At 40.5% G+C, this 24,273-nt stretch overlaps 2 protein-coding genes across 2 annotated transcripts; one reads left to right on the plus strand and one right to left on the minus strand.

Moving 5' to 3' along the window:
• The first annotated feature begins 13,109 nt into the window (after positions 1 to 13,109).
• Positions 13,110 to 13,538, plus strand: LOC137815823 (uncharacterized). Its single transcript, XM_068618936.1, has one exon. The coding sequence runs from the start codon at positions 13,110 to 13,112 to the stop codon at positions 13,536 to 13,538; it is 429 nt and encodes a 142-aa protein (XP_068475037.1).
• Positions 13,539 to 20,630: 7,092 nt separating this feature from the next.
• Positions 20,631 to 21,104, minus strand: LOC137815824 (uncharacterized). Its single transcript, XM_068618937.1, has one exon. The coding sequence runs from the start codon at positions 21,102 to 21,104 to the stop codon at positions 20,631 to 20,633; it is 474 nt and encodes a 157-aa protein (XP_068475038.1).
• Between the last annotated feature and the right edge of the window lie 3,169 nt (positions 21,105 to 24,273).

Below are 24,273 nucleotides of genomic sequence, written 5' to 3' on the forward strand. Positions count from 1 at the left end.
TCTCTTAGTTTGGCACCTCCCTATTACATCTACACCTCCCTACTAAACGCACCCCTTCCTAAGACTCCTGATCTAAAAAACCTAAAGATGCTTTTACAAAAGAGGTTTCTTATGTTTCCCTCTAAGCACCTTCAAACAAAGAAATTACAAAAAGAGAAAACAAACGTCCATTAGCTCCTAAAGCCTTGAACATGCTCCTTGTAAGCCTTTGAGGTGGGCTTTGATCTCCATGAGCGTCCTCCATTTGAGCCTCAACCTCTTCTTGCTCTTGATGATTGGCCTCCATGTCCACTTGAGCGTGATCTCCATCATACTCCCCGAGTTGGAGAGAATTCGACCACGAATTCTGGAGACCTACAGAAAAAGGAGTTAGATCACTGATATTAAAAGTATGACTACCTAAGAATGTATCAGGCATATCTAACTCATAAGCATTGTCATTAATCCTCTTTAGGACTTGGAAAGGTCCATCCCCACGAGGCATTATTTTGGACTTCCTTTGAGTAGGAAAACGATCCTTCCTCAAATGAAGCCAAACCCAATCACCTTCCTCAAACAACAATGCTTTTCTCATTTTATTGGCAAGTTCGGCATACTTGCCAACCTTCTTCTCAATTCTCTTCTTGAAGTCTTTATGCAAAGTTTTCACAAAAGAAGTCTTTTCATCCCCATCTTTCCACAAGACATCTCCAAGAATGGGAATAGGAAGAAGATCAAGAGGTGTTAAGGGGTTAAACCCATAGACAACCTCAAAAGGAGAATGTGAGGTGGTAGAATTTACTACACGGTTATATGCAAACTCAACATGGGGTAGTAAATTCTCCCACACTCTAGGATTCCCCGAAATGAAACATCTCAATAGTTGTCCCAAAGTTCTATTCACCACCTCGGTTTGACCATCAGTTTGTGTGTGGCAAGTGGTAGAAAATAAAAGTTTAGTTCCAAGCTTGCCCCACAAGGTCTTCCAAAAGTGACTTAAGAACTTGGAATCTCTATCGGACACAATAGATCTAGGGATCCCATGCAAGCGAACCACTTCTTGAAAGAAGAGGTTTGCAATATGACATGCATCATCCACTTTGTGGCAAGGAATAAAGTGAGCCATCTTTGAAAAACGATCCACTACCACAAAAATGGAGTCCTTTCCCTTTGATGTCTTGGGTAATCCTAAGATGAAATCCATAGATATGTCAACCCAAGGCATTGAAGGGATAGGAAGAGGAGTATATAAACCATGGGGATGCATCTTAGATTTAGCTTTGCGACAAGCTATGCATTTATCACACAAACCATGAACATGTTTATGCATATGAGGCTAAAAGAAATGTTCATGCAACACATCCAAAGTTTTAGCAACCCCAAAGTGACCCATTAAACCCCCCTCATGGGCTTCTCTAACAAGAGATAATCTAATAGAGCTTTGAGGGACACAAAGACGTTTTCCTTTAAAAAGAAAGCCATCTTGTATAAAAAAATCTTTGTGTCCTCCCTTAAGACACTCTTGATAGATGAGAGAAAAATCAAGGTCATCATGATAAAGTTCCTTAATGTGATCAAAGCCAAGATATTGAGAACTTAAAAGATTTAGCAAAGTATATCTTCTAGAAAGTGCATCCGCCACAATGTTTACTTTGCCTTGCTTATGTTTGATCACATAAGGAAATTGCTCAATGAATTCCACCCACTTAGCATGCCTCTTGTTATGCTTGTTTTGGCTTTTCAAATACTTAAGAGATTCATGATCACTATGTATCACAAACTCTTTAGGAAAAAGATAGTGTTGCCAAGTAAACAAAGCCCTAACAAGTGCATATAATTCTTTATCATAAGTGGAATAATTGAGATGACTTCCCTTCAATTTCTCACTAAAATAAGCTATGGGGTGGCCCTCTTGTAGGAGGACAGCCCCAATGCCTATACTTGAAGCATCACACTCAATCTCAAATGTTTTAGTGAAATTAGGAAGGGCTAAGATGGGAGCATTAGTCAATTTTTCTTTTAAAGTCTCAAAAGCTTTTTGTTGTGCTTCTCCCCATTGAAAAACCACATCCTTTTTCACTATATCATTGAGAGGTGCATCAATGGTACCAAAGTTTGGTACAAATCTTCTATAGAAAGAAGCAAGTCCATGGAAACTTCGGACTTCATTCAAAGTTTTCGGTGTAGGCCAATTTTGAATGGCCATCACCTTTGTTTTGTCCACATGGACCCCTTTGCTACTCACAACAAACCCTAGGAATTCTATATGATCAAGTGCAAACATACATTTAGCAAGATTAGCATACAAATGTTCCTTCCTAAGGGTTTCTAAAACTTGCCTAACATGCAACCTATGGTCATTCAAAGATAAGCTATAAATGAGAATATCATCAAAGTAAACAACAACAAACTTACCAATGAAAGGTCTAAGAACATGATGCATGAGGCGCATGAAGGTACTTGGTGCATTAGCTAAACCAAAGGGCATAACTAACCACTCATACAAACCAAAGTTAGTCTTAAAAGTCGTCTTCCATTCATCACCCGGTTTGATACAAATTTGATTGTAGCCGCTTTTAAGATCAATCTTTGAAAAGATTTTTGAACCATGCAATTCATCCAACAAATCATCAAGCCTAGGTATGGGATGCCTATACTTAATTGTAATGTTATTGATGGCCCTACAATCTGAACACATTCGCCATGTGCCATCTTTTTTAGGCACTAAGATGATAGGCATAGCACAAGGACTCATGCTATCTTGAACCCACCCTTTCTCAATCAAAGCCTCAACTTGTTGGCGAATTTCCTTGGTTTCACTTGGATTGGTCCTATAGGCTGGACGATTTGGTAAGGAAGAGCGCGGTATCAAATCAGTTTGGTGCTCGATCCCTCTCAAAGGTGGAAGTCCTTTTGGAGGATCTTGAAACACATCTTGAAACTCTTCTACCAAATTTTCCAAACAATGAGGACTATCAACAAGTGGTTTTAGCTTAAGAGTTCTAGGGATGGCTAAGAAAAGAGGATGGTGAGCCACTATTTCCCTTTGAAGCTCATGCCTAGACACAAGAAGTGTAGGCTTAGAACTCTTATCTTTTTTATCTTTTTTATCTTTTTCACTCTTCCTCTTTTTTTTCATGATGATTTGGTCCTCATGGACTTCTCTAGGAGAGAGAGATTTTAAAGTAACCTTGTGGCCATGGAAATCAAAAGAAATTTTGTTGGTAAAGCCATCATGAAAAACTTTTCTATCAAATTGCCAAGGCCTTCCCAAAAGAACATGTGATGGAGATCAAGCTCAAGAGAACATGGAGGCCACTCATCAAGCTCAAGAAGAGGTGGAGGCACAAATAGAGGACGCCCATGGAGGTCAAAGTCCACCTCAAAGGATTACAAGAAGCATGTTCAAAGCTTTGGGAGCTAGAGGACATTTATTTTCTCTTTTTGTAGTTTCTTTAGTTAAAGGTGCTTAGAGGGAAACTTTAGAAACCTCTTTTGTTATAGCATCTTTTAGGCTTTAGTTAGGAGCTTTAGGGGGGTGTATTAGTAGATAGGTGTAGGAGTAGAATAGGGGGTGCCAAAGTGAAGGAAAGGATCACACCTTCCTTGCTTTGCAAATAAGCGCCGGTTCTAGATTGATTTGGGAGGGAATTTTGAATTGTTTTAGCTTTCATTTTCAGCACCTTAGGCTATAAATAGAGGTGCCTTCCTTGTAAAATTCAGATTTGAATTTATCTAAAGAAACTATACTCAAAATTGGAGTGAGCATTTGGAGAGCTTTTGAGCCTTCTACTCTAGTCTTATCTTGAAGGACCATGGTTTCCTCAAGTGGCGGCTTGCACACTCATCTAGGAGCATCCATACTTCTAGTGGCGTGATCATCCAACCATTCTTCCATCTTCATGAGCATTCTCTTCTCCTTCCTTTCTTCTTTTTCAATTGTTCATGTTGCCTTGTGTTTTTGATTTGTTTTGGTTCGGCTATTCTATTTTCCAGCACCTTTGTTCTGTTTTTGTTTTTAATTCCTTTTATGTTCGGTTCATATGTTTTCTTGCCTAATTCTGTTCGGTCAATCCATTTTATAATTCCTTTGTTGATTCAATTTGACAATATTTGGTTCATCCAAATGAGTTTGGGATTTGGTACTTGTTATTGGTGAGTTCTTGACTTAGAACCATGATCCAACTCTAAGAAAAGTGCCTCTATATTTTCCAGCTCAAGGTGATTCCTAAAAATGTCAAGAATCCTGTTCTATGTGGCTATTGGAATCACATCAACATGTGTAGCTTCCATGGGCACAACATCACATAATACCTCATCTTTGTATTTTCCAATAGAGAAATGGATGAGGACTTGTTTATTCACAACAATTTCTCCTACTTCACTAAGCCATTGCAATTTGTAGGGCTTTGTATGAGAGATAGTAGGCAATCCAAGTTTATCTACTACTCTTGTACTAGCCATATTAGCACAACTACCCCCATCCACTACTAAAGAACAAATGTTGTTTTGAATAAGACATCTTGTATGGAAAATATTTTCCCTTTGACTTTCATCAAAAGGTTGTGAAACTTGTCCAAGAAGTCTTCTCACAACAAACAAATCTCCTTCAAGTGGACTCTCACTCTCATTCTCACTAGACGCCCTAGAAGGTGAAGAATGCCTAGGTGAATCCGAATCATGCTCACTCATGACAATGCCATTATGCACAAACATATTCCTTTTAGAAGGACAATTAGCCGCAATGTGACCATAACCCATACACTTAAAGCATTTCTTACTAGACGATTTAATTGGGGATTTAGGCCTAGAAGTAGATGGCTTAGGTTCCTTGGGTTTGAAAGAAGAATCTTTAGAAGGAAATTTTGAAAAAGACTTTTTGTTCCTCCAAGAATTGTTGTAGTAACCATCATTGGGAGAATTTTTGAAAGAATTTTTCTTAGCAAGTTGGGCTTCCTCCTTCATTGCAAGATGAACTAAAGAACCCAATGATGAATACTCTTGTAACTCAACAACATCTTGAATATCCTTCCTTAGACCACTCACAAACCTAGCAATCATAGCTTCCTCACTCTCTTCTAATTCAACTTTAAGCAAAAGCGTTTCTAACTCTTTGTAATATTCATCCACGTTTAGCGTGCCTTGTTGAAACCGTTGGAGTCTCAACATGAGGTCTTTCCTAAAATGTGGGGAGGACCCTTGTGATAGATAATGTCCTTTACAACACCATGCCACCATTTCATGGCATAATCACTAAACTCTAAGGTGGCTAGCTTAAGCTTGTGTTCATCTTGGATCTCATGGATCTCAAATATTTGTTCACACTTAGCCTCCCAATCTAAATACACATTAGGATCACTAGAGCCAATGAAACAAGGAAGCTTGACCGAAGGTAGCCTAGCCTTTGTATCTTGGTAGTATCCAACTCCACGGTGATGTCTCTCCCCTTGGTTGTGATGTCTATGTCCATGGAATTGAGCTGGAGTTTGCCTTCTCCTATGGTCCTCCTCACGGCCAAAGTCATTTGAAGAACCTCTTGATGAAGGTCTATGTGAATGATGCCCACCATTGATAAAGTGAGATGGCCTAGCTTGTTGCACCTCCATCTTTTCCAATTTTTCTTCCAAACGTCGAATGGTGCGTTGAGCTTCATGCAATTCACCAAGGACTGAAGCTTTGGAAGGAGAGTGCTGCTTGTAAGATTCACCACTTGAATAGCCAGCCATTTGCAAATGAAAACAGCAAACACAAAAAACAGCAAACAAGTTAAGAAATAAAGTTAGCAAAAATTAATTTGGCAACCAAATTGCCGAAGTGAAACTGGCCTGAAAATCACTCTCAAAGAAATAATGTCCCTGCACCAAGCTGATCTTGAGGCCTTAGGAATCCTCAAATGAAAGATGTCAAAGCAAGGCACACCAATCTCAAAGCCAACCACAACAAAACCAATGAAGCAATAAAGACAAACAAGAAAAGGTATAAGCAATAAAAGGCTATAACAAAAGGAATACTAGATGTATGACAAACTCAAAGAGTAATGAATAAAACACAAGCAAGAAAATAAGGAACTCAATGAAAAAGTAGGCACACAAAAGAATACTTAAAGAAAAGCACTAGAGTAGATGAAGAAAACAAAAACAGAGCTACTGGAAAATATTTTTATGCAAACTGTGCTTGATGTTCACTGATTTAACTGGAACGATATAAAGTGAACTGGATTATGAAATTTTAACCACAGAAACTTCAAGATCTTAGCTCAAAAATGGCACTGGAATTACGCAAAAACAGTAAGCCAATTAATTGAGATAAATTTTTCAAAATCGCTGCCAGATTACCGTATTTTTTTCGGGAGAATTGTACACTTTATGTATTTTATTTATCATTTTTTTGTGTACTTTGAATTTTTGAGTACTTCTTTTTTCTACTCTTTTCTAACACTTTGAAGAACACAAATACAGAATTTCAGAATTTTCCAGTGAGTAAATCAATTGCAATAAGGAAAAACAGTAAGCACGTTTTCAGAAAAACAGAGGAATCCTAACAGGAATGAAAAACAGAATTAAGAACTAGCAAAGACATAATCGAAAAATGATGTATAGGAACTTGTATAGGTCTAAAATACAAGTATGAACTCAATCTAAAACAGAAAATGCACAAAGGATCAAATATCAAACTCAGAAAATTATATGACACCAAAGCAAGAAACAAAAAATTCAATAAAAGTACTACAAGAAGTGATGACAATTATGGAAAAACATGACTAGGACAAAACTTGTATGGATTCAAAAAGGAAAATACTCAAACATATGATAGGCACAATTAAGAAAACAGCAAGAAAACTCAAAATAAGCCTAAAAACAGAAATGTAAACAACAAGAATTATAGAGCTCTTGAATTAAAGTGCAACACAACTCAAAAATTAAACAAGAACACACTTAAACTCTAGATACCACATGATATGATTCCAATAGCACAATATGAATTATTCTTGACATTCTTAGGAATCATCTTGAGTTGGATATGAGATAGGCACTTTATGATAGAATTGGATCAAGGTTCTATGTTCAAGAACTCACCAAGACTAGTACCAAAACCCAAACTCATATGGAAGTTCCATGTATTGTCAAATTGAATAAAAAAACAACAACTAAAAGAAGAAGAATCAAAGATGAACGGCAGAAAGTAAATGACCGAAGCAAAAAGCAATAGAAGCTAGAAAACCGAACTGAAAAAGCAAAGGAAACAAGCTAAAACATGAACATAAAAAGAGAAGGAAGGAAGGAGAAGAGAAAGCTCATGAAGATGGAGGAATGGTTGGATGATCACGCCACTTAGAGGATGGAGACTCCAAGATGAGTGTGCTATGCCGCCACTTGAGGTAACCAAGAACTCTCAAGATAAGACCAAGTGAGGAAGGCACAAAGCTCTCCAATTCTCTCTCAAATTGAGTAGAGTTTCTCTAATTCAAAATTCAAATCTGAAAAATACAAAGGCAGCACCTTAATTTATAGCCTAGAGGTGCTGAAATGCAAAGCTAATTAAATTCAAAATTCCCCCCCAAATTACATGAAAGTGGCGCCAATCCTAGAGCATGAGGAAGGTGTGACTTCCTCTCTTAGTTTGGCACCTCCCTATTACATCTACACCTCCCTACTAAACGCACACCCCCCTAAGACTCCTGATCTAAAAAACCTAAAGATGCTTTTACAAAAGAGGTTTCTTATGTTTCCCTCTAAGCACCTTCAAACAAAGAAATTACAAAAAGAGAAAACAAACGTCCATTAGCTCCTAAAGCCTTGAACATGCTCCTTGTAAGCCTTTGAGGTGGGCTTTGATCTCCATGAGCGTCCTCCATTTGAGCCTCAACCTCTTCTTGCTCTTGATGATTGGCCTCCATGTCCACTTGAGCTTGATCTCCATCACTCACCCTCACTGCAATCGTTCCCTTCTCAACCTCATTTCGTAAACCCTCACCCTCACTCTCATCGCAATCGTTCCTGATGGAAGAGGCCCAAGCCCATGATAGAAGAAGCCCAAGCCCAAGTCCAAATACAAGTTCAACTTCAGTTCAAGCCCAACAAATAGAAGATCTGGGCCAACTAAGCATCATTGGATGTCTCTTTTTGTAAATTACTTTTGAGTAGTTTTTAGTAGAACATAAAAGGAGGTGTAGATATAGATATAAGAGATGCAAATGTATAAAGATAAGTCACAGCTTCCATGTGACATAAAAAGAAGGTGTAGGTGTAGATTTAGGAGGTGCCAAAGAAAGAAACCAAGTCACACTTTCCTTGTGACTAGGAATTGGCACCAAATTCAAATGCTTCTCATTTGAATTTCCCTCCACTTTCATTTGAGTTTTCAGCCCTCTAAACACTATAAATAAGAGGGCTTGGCTCATGTAATTTCAAGATTAATCATAAGAGTGAATTGCTGCACAATTTGTGCCAATCTCACTCCTTGTCTCCTACCTCTCTAGGATATACAATTGATCTTCAAACCTTCATTCTACCAAGTGAGATGGCCTCACCACTCACTTTCCACACCTAACTTGCACCTTCAAGGAGTTCACATCTCTTAGGAGATCCTTGCACGCCTCATCCATGAGCTTCCGCCACCAACAATGCAAGTTTCTAGCACAACATGAAGGCACTCTTCCATCAGTTCCTTTCTCACTCGCAGTCGTTTTTGTAGAACATGGGAGCTTTGATGTTTCAAATCCATGATGAAGGTTGAAGTTGTGCTGCTTTTGGTTTGGGTTTAGTCTAGGGTGTTTAGAATCTTTGTAAAGATCTTTCCTAGTCCCTTGCACAAGCTTGCTCAATCTGTTTTAAAAAGAGAAAAGTATTTTTCTAAGCAAAGAGAAAACAACCGGTTGAATCCTCAAAATAATCGGTTGTTTGTCACTTTGCTTGTTTGAAGGTTTTAAAGTTGTTTTTGCCTTGGTTAAATAACCGCCTAACCAATTCAACCGGATAAAACGTCTTTTCAACCGGTTGATTGTAACATTTCATAATAGCTTTTTGAAAACCTATTAATCTGTTTTGGATGTGAATCAAAACTGTTTTGGCTCATAAATGCTGCCTAGAACGAATAGTTTTGAGGGCTATAAATATGGCTTTTCTTTTAAAACAAAAGACAAGAAGTTTTCAAATACAATGAGATTGAGATTGGTTTTGAAAGAATTTTTTCAAAAGTTTGGAAGATTGCTGAATAGTTGTGCACTGGTTCAAGGTCTGATCATAGGAGCTTTCTGATTCCTGTAAACTCAGGTGTAATATGTTCCTTTCATGATTCTTGTATTTGTTCTTTCATAAACTTGTAAGTGTGTGGAAATCCTTTAAAGTTAGAGGTTGTTCTGGCTAAAGGTGTGTGTTTGCAAAGAGGGTGAGTGGTTCTTGTGGTCTCAAGATCACCTCTTTGTGGTTCTATAAATTGTAATATGTGAGTGATTACTAGTGGAACCCAGTGCTTGTTTTGGGAAATGGATGTAACTCAACGTTGAGTGAACCAGTATAAAATTGGCTGAGTAAATTTCTCTCTCACTCACTCCTTATAAACTGTTTTTTTTTTTAATTATGCTTTTGCTGCTGCTTTAAACAACCAGTTAAAACGAAGTTTCAATCGATTGAAATTTTGAAAACAGTTTCTTAATCATTGTTTGATTGCTTAATCTGTGAATTGTGTTAAATCTTCATTCTTATTCAATCTTTGTGAAAATCTTTGATAAACAATTCACCCCCTCTTGTTTAACCCATTAATTCTTACAGTTTTCACTCGCATTCGTGCTTCTCGTAGTCGTTCTCACCGAAAAATCATTCTCATAACCCTTATATTATCACTTTCACCGCAACCCTTATCTTGTCACTCTGATCGTAACCCCTCTTCTCACCCTCATACTGAAAACCCCTCTTCTCAGTGCAATTTATGGCTGCCATTACCACCGCTTTTCGCAAGAGGTACGTCATCGGCAATATATTTTCGTGTGTACGCATGTTTGTCGAATATGATTTTGAAATTGGGTGAAATATGATTTTAATATATTGGTAAAGTTTCGTGTAAATGTCCTTATACATTTATTTTTCTGTAAAATGAATTGCAGGGTTGTAGTTGATTATAGTGAAGGCAAAGAACTCTCTGCTACTGTTAAAAACATTCAGGTATGTAGTTATTGTATGTATTGTTCAGCTGTTATCTATCTTGTTATTAAACTGCTCTACTTAATTGGACATGAACCTTCTCGTCGTATTTATGATTTTTCTGCCAATAACGATCTCATTAGATTTCTCAAGACCATTCAAGACTCTGGCTTCTATTCTGTTCTTCTCATTGGTCCATATGTTTGTGCCGAATGGAACTCTGAGTGGGTACATTATTTTACCACCCTTTTATTTTAATCTCTACTATCATATTTTTCTAAGAATTTATAATTCTTTTTCATCTTTCAGAGGGATTCCTGTATGGGTTTACAATCTACCCAGTGTCGAGATTAGGACTCTCAACAGTGTGTTTATGGTAATATTTATAATTTTCTTTTTATTTTTTATGTAATCTTATCCAAAATATATCAGTGTTGTTGACTTCTTTTTATTTTCTTTTCAACTTAAAAATGAAATGCAAAATTCACTACTTTGATCGTCGATATGGTAAAAAAAAGAGAAACTTTTTGCTTCTCAAGGTGGTCCCATAATTCTCACTCTGGTACTTTTTTTTCGATCTTCTTATTGGAATGAGAATGGTTCCATTTTTTAAAGTGTTTAGTAGCGATAACATGGTGAATGATATTTTAGATCGAAAATGAATACGGTAACGTAATTTCACATTATGGAGAAGCGGGAAAGGCTTACATAAATTGGTGCGCAAACATGGCTGAGTCCTTCAACGTTGGAGTTCCATGGATCATGTGCTAGGAGTCCGATGCTCCTAAGCCAATGGTATTTTCTTATACATTTTATGTTTTAGAGTAAAATACTTAATATACATGTGAAGTCAAATACTTAATATTTTTTCAATTTTCATTCGTAGATCAATACTTGCAATTGTTGGTACTGCGACAACTTGGAATCCAATAGTCCTGGCAGTCCTAAAATGTGGACCGAAAATTGGGTTGGCTGGTACGTCTGAATTTCTTCCTCAAATTCTCATTTTTTGAAAGAAAAATTATTAGTTTTATCTCACATTTTCATCATTAGAGCTTATATCTATGCTTTTATTTTTTGTTAAATTTAAGGTTCAAGAATTGGGGTGGCAAAGATCCTGACAGAACTGCCGAAGATGTTGCCTACTCTGTGGCTAGTTTTTCCAATCCGGTGGTACATTCCAAAATTATTACATGGTAACAACAATTAATAGTTGAAAACATCAATCATCATTTATGGTGTCTCTAATCTTAGTTAATTTATACTAAAGTGTGTTCATGTTTTGCTTTTGTTTAGTATTGTTCTTGCCGGTTGACTCGGTCGTCGTTGACTTCAAGGCAGGCAGTGGCTCCTCCTATCTATGGTGGTTTCTGTGCTCACTTCTGGATGCTAGAGAGCGACTCCGTTGACACAGAGGGGACCCTATCTGTTGATTGCACTCCGACGATCAAGTTAACCGGCGAGAACATTTGGCGCCCACCGTGGGGCTTGATAAAACTAGGTCCTACCCACAATCGTGTTGAGAGCCATCCAACAACATGAGGAGTACGAGAGAATGCGCAGTTGCACTAGAAAAGGGAGACGGCGTCACCATGCAACAACTCATGGAGACCATACGTGCTCTCCAGCAAGCAGTGGCGGCGTCCAAGGCTGATCAGGACAGGATTTTGGCCGAAGTTCAGGCTGAACAAGCGGCCAGCCAGGACCGATTCCAGCTCGACTTGGCCGCGTCGCAAGCAAACAATGAAGAGCCGTGACGTTCCAATGAGGAGCTGCACAGAGACTTGAAGTGCATGGGGGAGCGCACCAACGATGAGGCAAACCCACCTATTACTGTTAGGGCTCACCCCATGCCTTTTTCCCAGACAATTATGGATACGATGGTACCAGCTAGTTTCATGGTGTCGAAAATCACCTTCACATATGTTGAAGACTCGGAGACCCACATCACAGCTTTCCACACCCAGATGATGATCTTAGGAGGGACGGACGCCATGCACTGCAAGTTGTTCATAAGGACATTCTCAGGCACAACATTGGACTGGTTCATCAGCCTTCCTAACGGACACATCACCTCCTTCGACCATTTTGCGAACCTATTCAGAGAGCAGTTCGTTATCAACCAGGCTCCCCCTCCTTTTGACGTAAAACAGTACCAGGGAGAACCCTTGAAAGATTTCCTGAACCGATTTGGGGCGCTGGTGGTGAAGTTGCACACCACAGATGAAGCCATGGTGGTACACACGTGGGATCTTGTCAGGGCCCTTCAGTGATTCCCTGATAAGGTGTCGTCCTAAGACGTTTAATGAGATCCGTCGTCGAGCTGTATCCCACATCGGCGCAGAAGAGGAGTTGTCTGAAAAGTGTGGAAGTGTTGGCCCTGCCAGACCTAGGGGAACTGATCAACCTCGGTCCATGAGGGTACACGAGGCTGCGACAGAGAAGAAAGCCCCGGGAAAGCAACAACCACATGAGATGAGGAAGCCCCAGAGTAGGGCACGGACGAGGGAAGACGCACCCATCAGACACAACTTTCGAGTGGAACTCAAGGAACTGATTGTTATCCCTAACGTGGCGGATAGGCTGAAGTCACCCCCGAAGACCGACAGGAGACTAGGGCCTAGTAAAAACGCTTGGTGTGAGTTCCACCAAGCCTTTGGCCACAGCTTGCACAACTGCTTACCGTTGGGGCACCAGTTAGACGAATAGGTGAAGAATGGCTTCTTGAAAGACTATCTACAAGAGCCGCATGGGGCTCAGACGACAGCAGCACCGACAGGAGATCAGGGGCACGAGGTGCCCATTCACAGGGAAATCAACACCATCTCTGGGGGGTTCTCAGAAGGAGGATGCACAGCCTCCCAGCGCAAGAAGTATGCCAGAGAGGTGATGGCAGTGGAGACGAAGGAGTCAGACCAGACCCTCAAGCTCGACCTCGTCTTCACCAAGGGCGACCTGTAAGACGTGGTCTCACACGACAATGACCTAGTGATGATCTCGGTGGTGACAGTGGGAAAAAGGGTACACCGTGTCCTCGTCGACCAAGGAAGCTCGGCCAATGTGATGTACTGGTCGACCTTCAACAAGCTACAATTGTCCCTAGACCAATTGAGGCCTTACAATGGCTGCTTATATGGTTTCGCTGGAGACCAAGTAGAGGTGTGTGGACACGTAGAGCTAAGCACAACCTTCACTAACGGCACAACTTCCCGCACTGTTAACATAAGGTATCTTGTTGTTAATGCTCCCTCAGCTTATAACATACTTTTGGGTAGGCCTGCTTTGAACAGGATTGGAGCAGTAGCCTCTATGAGGTATATGAAGATGAAGTTGCCTTCCCTTGAGGGAACGGTGATCACCATCAAGTCTGATCAGAAGGAGGCCAAAAAGTGCTACGAGAACAACCTCAAGACAAAGTGACGAGAATCAAAAAGATGCCATCAAGTCTGATCAGAAGGAGGCCAAAAAGTGTTATGAGAACAGCCTCAAGACAAAGTGATGAGAATCAAAAAGATGCTATTAATAGAAGAAATGGACAAGGGCCAAATCATTTAAAGTTCTTCTTATTATTCTTTGCAAAAGATGAGGCCCAAGCCCAAAGCCTAAGCCCAAGAAAGCCCAAGTCCAAACCATGAGGGGCAAGGCGAAGCATTAAATAAAATAACATCATTTGAATTAATTTTGTATAGTTGTAGGAGGTATGGATATTAAATAAAGAGTGTGAATAGTTAGGGGGGTGTAGACGCATTTTAGGAGGTGCTGAAAATAGAAAGGAGTCACACTTACTTCATGACTAGATGGCGCCAATTTGCACTTGAATGTAGAGGGAACTTTGAGTTTCATTTGTGTTTCATTTCAGCCCTCTTCTATTATAAATAGAGAGGTTGGGCTCTTGTAAATTCAGATTTGGATAATTGATATAGAGAAACTCTACTCATTTTGAGAGAGCATTTTGTGAGATTTTGATCTCCTTACCATAGTCTCATCTTGTGTGCCATTGGAGAGCTACAAGTGGCGGCTTCCTTCACTCATCTTGGAACGCCATCACCAAGTGGCATGATCATTCTCCAATTCCATTCCAATCGGTCTTCAACCATCTAAGTCATAATCATTTTCATCTCCTTTGCTGTTTTCATTCGGTAGTTTCAACTTTTAAGTCCTGTTCTTCAATTTGTACCATTTAGTTTGGTTCTTATGTTGTTCTTGAGTTTCTAATCGATTCATTGTGTTCTTTGGATGATTTTAATCGATAGATATGTTTCCTCTTTCAATTCTGTCCAGTTTTAGTTAATTACATATTTCAATTGTGTTTCTATTTGTGTTTTTGATTTGTTCTTGTTTTCCTTTCAATTCCGCCAAGTGTTTCTGATAAGGACATGACACTCATTGTTCAATGAGTTTGGCTTCTCTTTTAGATGGCATTATCCTCCATTGAGATGACCTTAAGCCTCCTTAAATGTTGTGTATCTTGTTAGTGTCAATCCAACTCATCATGTGGTATCTAGAGCTATGGTTGTGTGCAAAATTGTTTTTGAGTTGCTGGACACTTTGATTCTGTTTTTGTGATAAGTGATTTTGTTTTCTGTTTTATTTTGAGTCTTTCTTGCTGTTTTAATTGTTGGTAATTCATTATGCTTGAGTCATTTTAATTTTTGAATCCATACATGTTTTGTCAAGTCATGTTTCTCCTAATATGTCAACAATTCTTTGTAGTACTTTTCTTGTAATTTTAGTTGCTTGATTTTGTTTTTTTCTTAATTGAGTACAGTTTTTGTGTTTCTGTTTTTGATCCTTTGGTGCATTTTATTTTTAGTATTGAGTTCATGCTTGTGTATTAGATCTATACAAGTTCTTAAACATCAATTATATTGTGTCTTTTGAAGTTCTTCATTCTGTTTTTCATTCCAGAATGAGCATTTTCATCTGTTTTAAACCTTTCTCAGTCTATGCTTGAAAATCACATTCTGTCAACATGTTGCAGAAAAACAACCGATTGTTTCCTCGAAACAACTGATTGTTTCTTCTCTGATAGCACTGAGAAAGAGTTGAATTAATTTCTCTGTGCATTCTGTCTATTGCAGATCTCAATAATGAAAGGATCTTGAGTCAATAAAGCAGTCTTGAAAGTCTGATTGTGTTCTGGAGGAAGTTACAAGATGTCATAAAGGAATATATTCCATATCTTGGAAATTCAAGAGCCTTTATGTCTAGTCAAAGATCACATGTGCTGACCATGTGTTTTTCTGCTCTTTTCTAACGTTTTCTGTGCAGTGCTTGGACCAATCTCTCATCTTGAAGACTGAAACCCACAATCACCAAAGGATCAAAGAAAGTATCTGATTTGCTATAAAATCAGTTGCAGCTGTTTTCTTTCACAAAAACAACCAATTGAGCCATCTCTTGCAACTTCTCTTTCTCTCTTTGTGTGTGAGCCTTTGCCTCTTTTTTCTACTGTCATGGAGTCCACTTCACCTGATGGAGATCAAGTAAGAGAGGATTTCACTAATGGAGGAAGAGGCCATCCATCCAAACATTTAAAGTTCTTCCTTCTAGTCTTCTAAAAAATTAAAGAAGAAATAAATAAAGAGAGGGTCAAGCCCAAAGCCAACAAGAAGACTACAAGCATTCAAGAATGGGCTCCAATTAATATCTTTCTTTATAGTTTCTTTTGTATAAAATTGAAAAACATATAGAGTAGTGTTTAGGAAGGTGCTAAAGAGGGAAAACTAAGACACCTCCTTTGTATAGCACCTTTAGGCGTTAGTTTTTAGGAAAGATCTAGAAAAGTGCCTCTTCACTCTCCTTTAGGCGCTAGAATACGAAGAGTTAGAAGGTCACCTTTCAAAGCTTCTCTTGTAAGCTTCCCTTGTACTTGTGTCTGGTCCTCCTCTCTATAAAAAGAAGGCTTAGGTCTTTGAATTAATAAGATTGATTTTGTGAGTATTGAACCTCTCCCAAATTGGTAAGTGAATTGAGAGAGACTTGTGTCTTCTTCTCTTCTCGTCTTATCTTGAGTGAATTCTTGGTCTCTCAAGTGGTGGCAACAACACTCATCTTGAAGCCAATCATCCTTCAAGTGGCGACAACAACACTCATCTTGAAGCCACTCATCCTTCAAGTGGCGTGCACATTTCCAAGAGCTCCAACCACATAAGTGTCCTTGTTCTTTTCATCTCCTTCTTCCATTTCCATTCCAAAACAAACTCTAAAACAAGTCTTTGTTGTTTCTTGATATTTCAATCTGTAGAACTTGTTTGTCTTGGGTTTTTATTCGATAGTTTCATTTGGTTTGTTGTTCTTGTGGTTTTAATTGTGTTTCCTTGAGTTTTAATCGGTGCATTTGTGTTGTTTCTTGTTTCAATCAGTTCATATGTCCAAAAATGGGTTTCTAAGAGAGTTTGGCTTGGTTACTTGTGTTTTGGTGAGTTCTTGAATGACAAGAACATTAATCCAATTCTTAAAAAGTGCCTAATCATATTCCAACTCTTGTTGAATCCATAACATGTTCATATCATATCTCCATCATGTTATTGGAATCATATCACCACCTACATTAAAGAGGATCAAAACAAGGGTAGAAAGGTCAGGAGGGAGGCTTGAGGGCTGGTTTTCAGGGGATAATGAGCTTATTGAGAGGTATCGCTTTGAGACAAGCACAAAAGTGATCAACAATCCAAAAGTTTCCTCCTTTGATTGGTTGAAAAGCCAAAAGCTGGACAATGTGAGAAAGCTTCTCAAGGATCAGTTGCTTAAAAGATTTTTGGAGATGAAGGGAAACATTTGTCCAAATTTGATTCGGGTATTCTACACAAACCTAAAGTTTGAAGGAAACAACCCTGTTTCACATGTTAAAGGTGTAGACATGGAGATCACCCATGATTTATGGGCTGCTGTAACTGGATTGAAATATGTTGGTCTTAGAATCAATAAAGGTAATCTTGGAGTTGTGGAAGATTTCAACAAGGTTCAATACTACAAAATTTGTTTGAAGAATCAACAAGCACAAGTGAGAACTTGTTCTGTTGGAGGGTTAAAGTTAGATGAAAGGGTGTTAGCTCTCATTGTCACTTGGATTCTAACTCCAAGGGCGAGCAACCATTTTGTTTTAACAGAAGAAGATCTTGTTTATATCTACTGCATCATGAAGAAGATCAAGATCAATTGGATTCATATCATCAAAGAACATATGCAAAAATCCATGAGGTTAAATGACTACCACTATCCCTATGCTGTTTTAATCTCTAAATTCTTACTCTATTTTGAAGTGAATCTAGAAGATGAAACCTCTGAGTTGGTTAAATCAACACAAGAAGTGAACAATGGTTCACTAAGCAAGATGGGATTCACCAAGATAAATGGAAGATGGGTGAGTAAAGATGGTGATCATGGTGGTTCATCAAGTGTTGCAGCTGCTGATCTTGATGAAAAAGATCAAGCTACTGATATGGATATCCACAATGAAGAACAACCTGCAACTAACTTTGATGCTGGAACAAGTGCAGGACATCAAGGGGATGAGATTCCTTCTATGTCTTCTTTTGAAAGATACATGGTGGATAGACTTGATGGCTTTGCTGAAAATCAAAGAAATCTCCATGATCTTTGTGTGACCAATTTCCAGAGCATTAACAACAGATTCCAGAGCATGGACACTCGCTTTCAGACCCTGGATGAACAGATTGAAGCTGTTCAGAACCATATCTTTGAGCTGCAATATGGCAAGGATGACTGAAGAAAAACAACCAGTTGAATGCTCGAAACAACCGATTGTTTTTGCTCTGTAATAGTTTTATTGCTATTTCTTTTAAATTCTTTTTTATGTGAAACAATTTATGTTTTATCTCTTCTTATAGTCTATTTGTGAAGACAAATAGGGGGAGATTTTATGTTGTGTTGTCTTAAGGTCTGCAACCTCTATCTGTTGTTTTGGTTAAGCAAAACACAAGATTTATGTGATATTCTAACCTGCTGCCATAGATGTTGTATATTTCTTAAAAATTGTTTTGCATGAACTACTTTAGATTCAAACAAGTCCAACACAACCAACCAGGGATTTGTCTTCATCAAATAGGGGGACATTGTTGAATAAAGTGTGATCAAAAGCTTTGAAGAATCCAAATCCTAGCATTTGATGGAAGGCTGAAGTTGCTTGAAGTTGTTGTTGTGTTTTAGAGTAGAATTTGGGTAGTTTATCTTTGTAATCCACTCTTTGTTGAATCTAGAGCTTAAGTGTTTTCAAATCTTTTAAGTTTAAAGTATTTTTCAAACTAAGTGAAAAACAACATGTTGTTTTGTCCCAGATTGTTTTACTCTTAGGTGTTTTTGAAAAGGTTAAAAACTATTTTGGTTGGTTGACTTTCTGTCAAACCAAAACAATCGCTTGTTTTGTGAAATCAATCGATTGTTTGTTTGAAAATCTTAACATAATCTGTTTTGTTAGTTGAGTGTGCTTTAAATGATTTTCAAACTGAATGCGCTCCTGTTTTAAATGCTTTGACCAATCTTTGAAAGCTATAAATAGTTTGTTTATGTTTTATAACAAACAAGAAAAGAGAAAAACATATTTGAGTTTTTCAGAGATTGCTTTCAAGATTTGAGTTTTGACTTTTGAGCTTTGGTTTTCTCAAGAGAGAGTGGAATATGATTACATCTGTATTGATTTCAGTTCATTCTGTAACAAGTGTAATTCGTTCTGAATACTTTGTACATTTTGGTGTTGTAAAGCCAAGAAGGGTTGTGTGCTCTTGAGGTTGTCAAGATCAACATTCTTGGTGGGTGTGTTGAGCCAAAGGAAGTGTGTTTTTTAAGGGGATCAAGGTCTCTTCTTTGGTGGTTTTGTGTGTAATCTGTAATTAATTGTTTAGTGGAATACCCAGTGGATTCTGGGGACTAGATGTAGCTCTTGGTTTAAGAATGAACCAGTATAAACGGTTTGTGTATCTCTTTCTTCCCTTAAACTCTTTTAAATTCAGTTGTTGTTGTTTTGCTAGTATAAACAACCGATTGTTTCGAAGAAACAACCGATTGTTTTTCTGGTGCTTTGCTGTTTTGAGCTTTGTTTCTTGGCTAACTGAATTCCTAATCTGGTTTCTTGCAAAGAGTTTCATTCTAGCTTAAAAAGTTTTCGAAAACCCCCTTTAAACAATTCACCCCCCCTCTCGTTTAAGGCCATACATTCTAACAAATAGCTCTTCTGGGTTTGCTACATGTTGCTCCCTCTGCTGGGAGGTGACCACCATGTCATCTACATACGCTTGGACATTCCGCCCTAACATGGGTGCTAACACTCTGTCCATCAGCCTCTGGTAGGTGGCACCTAATAATAACAAGACAGCTCTGTCATGAATGTTGTCTTGCACTCGTCCCTTGGGTGCATCATGATCTGGTTGTAACCAGAAAAGGCATCCAGGAAGTTGAGTAGTTTGCAACCGGACACACTGTCCACCAAAGCGTAAATGCTAGGCAGCGGGTAGGAGTCCTTTTTGCAGGCTTTGTTGAGGCCTGTGAAGTCTACGCACATCCTCCACTTCTCGTTAGCCTTCTTCACCAACCCCACGTTCGCCAACCACTTTGGGTACTGGATTTCCCTGATGTGGTCAGCGTTCAGTAACTTCTTGTCTCTTCTCGGAAGTCCTGACGCCTCTCCTCGTTGAATTTTTGTGTTCTCTAGCGAACAGGTCGGACATCGGAGTCCATGGTGAGACGATGACACAGGAAATTGGGGTCTATGCCAGGCATGTTTGAGGAAGACCAGGAAAATGCGTCTAGGTGCCGCGCTATGACTTCGGCGATCTGGTACTGAGTTGCAACTTGTTGAAGTTAGAGCAGAACATCACGGCCGAACTTCCTTGGTCTACGAGGACGTGATGCACCCTTCTCCCTGTTGTAACTACCGAAATCACCATTGGGTCATTGTCATGTTGTATGACGTTATGGCGATCGGCCTTGGTGAAGACGAGGTCGACATCGGGAGTCTGATTTGCCTCCTGTACCTCTACTGCCATCACCTCTTGTGCATATTTCTTCCACTGGGAGGCGGTGCATCCTCCTCCTGAAAATCCTCCAATGATGGTGTTGATTTCACCATGAATGGACACCTCGTGCCCCTGATCTATTCTGGCTATCACCAACGCCTGATCCTCTTGCGGCTCCTGGAGGGAGTCCTTTAAGAAGCCGCTTTTCACTAGCTCATCCAGTTGGTGTGCCAGGGCCAAGCAATTGCGTATGTGATGGCCATACACTTGGTGAAATTCGCACCAGGCGTTCTTGTTGGGCCCCATCTTTCTGTCGGACATTGGGGGTACCTTCAGTCTCGTCACTTTGTTAGGAATAGCGATCTGGGTCTCTCGGCGTGTGTGCTCCAGTTTGAGGCCTCTCATAAGGTTGTTGCTTCTCTGTCGTCGCCTCGTGCACCGTCATGGGTTGAGGTCAACCTGTCACTCGAGGTCGGACAGGACCGACGAAGCCTTGTTTCTCCGTGACTCGATCCTTCGCGATGATGTGCGCCATGGCTTAACGCCTGATCCCACTGAACATCTTCGGGTAATACCTGAGCAACCATTCACTGAAAGGCCCTGATAGCATTCCCTTAGTGAAGGCGTGCACCATCATGGCCTCATCTGTGGGTTTTAACCTCACCACCTGGATCCCAAACCTGTTCAAGAACTCTTTCAAGGACTCTCCCTGGTATTGCTTTATGTCAAATTCATTGTAGGAGATTCGAGGGGGAGCCCTGTTGATGAGGTACTGTTCTCTGAACAGCGTCGCGAACTGGTAAAAGGTAATGATGTGTCCGTCAGGGACACTGACGAACGACTCCAACGCTGCGCCTGCTAATGTGCTCATCAGCATCTTGCAGTACACAATGTCAGATCCTTCTGGAAGCATCATCTGGGTGTGGAACGCTGTGAGATGAGCCTTTGGGTCCTCTACACCTGTGAAGGTGACCTTTGAGTCCAGAGACGTGATTGGCAACGCGGTATCCATAATCGCCTGAGAGAACGGCATCGGGTGTGCCCTAGGTGGTATGGGTGGGGCACACTCGTCTATTGCGCGCTCTCCTGCCTGTTGTAAATTCCTGCGCAGTTCCTCATTGGTTTTGTGCAGTTACTCATTGATTCTGCGCAATTCCTCGTTATTTGCATGTGATGCAGCAATTTCAACCCCACCGCCTCTTGGAGGACGCGCATGGTCTCCATGAGTTGTTGCATGGTAATGTTGTCCCCCCCAGCAGGTGCAGTACCTGGGGGCGCAGCAGATCCTTGCCTCGTACTCCTCATATTTTTAGTAAGAACTCTTAATACGATTGTGAGTTGGACCCTGTTTTAACAGGCCCCACGGTGGGTGCCAAATGTTCTCGCCGGTTGACGCGAATGGCAGCCTTTGGCCCTCCTATCTCCGCCTGAGAATCGTACTCCTTCATTTGAAGAATCTCTCACCTGCAAAGACAAAGGGCGCATTGACGCCCGTTTGTACTCCGACGATCAAATCAGTATTAGGGAAAAGAAACACCAAGTGTATAAAGTAGTTTCAGTCTTAGAAATTGATGTGATTCCAATAGCCACATAGAACAAGATTCTTGACACTTTGAGGAATCACCTTGAGCTGGAAAATATAGAGGCACTTTCTTAGAAGTTGGATCATGGTTCTAAGTCAAGAACTCACCAATAACAAGTACCAAATCCCAAACTCATTTGGATGAACCAAATATTGTCAAATTGAATCAACAAAGAAATTTAAAAAGAAGAGACCGAACAGAATTGAATCAAAATCAAATGTACCGAACAGAATTAAGAAACAAACAGAATATAGGTGCTGGAAAATTAGAAGAACCGAAACAACAGCAACTCAAAACACAAGGCAACATGAACAAATTGAAGAAGAAGAAAGGAAGGAGAAGAGAATGCTCATGAAGATGGAAGAATGGTTGGATGATCACGCCACTAGAAGTATGGATGCTCCTAGATGAGTGTGCAAGCCGCCACTTGAGGAAACCATGGTCCTTCAAGATAAGACTAGAGTAGAAGCTCAAAAGCTCTCCAAATGCTCACTCCAATTTTGAGTATAGTTTCTTTAGATGAATTCAAATCTGAATTTTACAAGGAAGGCACCTCTATTTATAGCCTAAGGTGCTGAAAAATGAAAGCTAAAACAATTCAAAATTCCCTCCAATTCAAACTAGAACCGGCGCTTATTTTGCCAAGCAAGGAAGGTGTGATCCTTTCCTTCACTTTGGCACCCCCTATTCTACTTCTACACCTATCTACTAATACACCCCCCTAAAGCTCCTAACTAAAGCCTAAAAGATGCTATAACAAAAGAGGTTTCTAAGGTTTCCCTCTAAGCACCTTCAACTAAAGACACTACAAAAAGAGAAAATAAATGTCCTCTAGCTCCCAAGGCTTTGAACATGCTTCTTGTAATCCTTTGAGGTGGACTTTGACCTCCATGGGCGTCCTCCATTTGTGCCTCCACCTCTTCTTGAGCTTGATGAGTGGTCTCCATGTTCTCTTGAGCTTTGTTAGGGCTCTTGGCACCCTTTATATAGGTTGAAACTAGGGTTTACCTCTGTGTTGTTACCCATGTCTAAGGTTCCTTGGGAAATGCCTTTGCACCGCTATTACATAATCTTAGCGTAATCTGGCACATAGAACTTCCCTTAACTAGAGTGCAACGACTAATAGAGTGGCCGCCTGGGTACCAACTTGTGCACCTAATCTCTGGTGCCATCTATTCTGGGAGTGCCCTAAGTATTCACATGCCATGCATGCAGCTTCCCTTGGAAACCCTAACCCTAATGGGCCTTAGCGCCTCTAAGGATTATTCACTCGTGTCGCGCCTGAATGCGCCATACACACCACCTGCATGGATCCCTCGTGACTTAGGCTTTCTTCATATCTGATGTTTCAACAGATAACTTAGTATAATTCTAGGGCCCACCTTACGTGGCCCAATATAATTGTTCCCTCCAGTTGACTCGAACCCTTTCGTGCATCTCTACGAACTGCGCTTCAAGAACCCCTTTGCTTCTGTTCCAACGTTCTTCTTCCTCCGTCGTGAACACCTGAAACAGAGAGACAAATGGCGCCCTCACGGCCGTTTGCACTTCGATGGTCAAGTCAGCTATTGGACAGGAAACACCAAACACTTCTCGTCGCAGAACACCGTAAGGTCAATGTTCAGAAAAATGCGTAACTGAAAATGCTAGCTTCTACTCTAATGTCTTAGAATGTGTAAAACATACCTTATTCTAATTATCGTAAAACCTTATATACCTTCCTGGTGTTTTTGTCCACGTGTCAGCCTGAGACTCGCGCATTCTGTGGGCGCTCCTTAGCAACATTGTTCCCAATCTTAGAGCCTTCTCAATGTGTAAGGTTGCCTTGTCGAAGTGCAACTCGAGCGGGGGTGACTGCATGGGTTCCAACTCATGCGCCCATTCTCTGAGCTATCCGCCCTGGGAGTTCCATGCCTTCCTCACGTGCCATGCATGTGGATCACCTTCTGGGACGTGACCCTCTCATGGGTCGTCTCTATCCCAGTGGCTTTCCAGCGGTGCTGCGTACTGCCGCGTCCCTACACCTCATGCACAAATCCCTCGTGAGTTGGGTCTCTCCCTCTGGTACTAGGGGTGTGGCTTGAAAACCACCTTTCTTTATCTATTATTACTGTCTGGGGTGCCGAGGCCCGAGGCCTCCACGCCCCTATTGTGCCGCCTCCTACTGCGCCGCCTCCTCCACGGTTATCCCTACCCGTGGGTATCAAGAGGGGACACCTCCCTGGCCTGCCAAAATTCCTGGGCGCCTTTATTATGCTGAGCCTGGGCGACGCCGAGGCCGGTCAACGCCTGAGGGCGTGGACCTTAAAGAAACTCCTTCCTTCCCTGCAGTACTTTCTAACAGATCCCTCTCCCGGGGTCCCACCATGTTGACTTTGGTCAACGCCCGAGGACCATATGGTACACAAGCCCTTCAGCCTCGAGCTGACAACTTGTTCAGCAAAAAGACTATGGCCTCGCCCTACTGTCCTACGTGGCATCCTGTGACAGGACAGGCATAGTGCACTAAAGTGACGCCTTCCTGTTCATACTGTAATCAACAGCCACGTGGCCCAATCGTGCGGCTAGAACTTAACGTCGCTTGCACTTCTCAAGTTT

The sequence above is a fragment of the Phaseolus vulgaris genome, chromosome 1 (assembly GCF_000499845.2).
Source record: "Phaseolus vulgaris cultivar G19833 chromosome 1, P. vulgaris v2.0, whole genome shotgun sequence".
Lineage (NCBI taxonomy): Eukaryota > Viridiplantae > Streptophyta > Magnoliopsida > Fabales > Fabaceae > Phaseolus > Phaseolus vulgaris.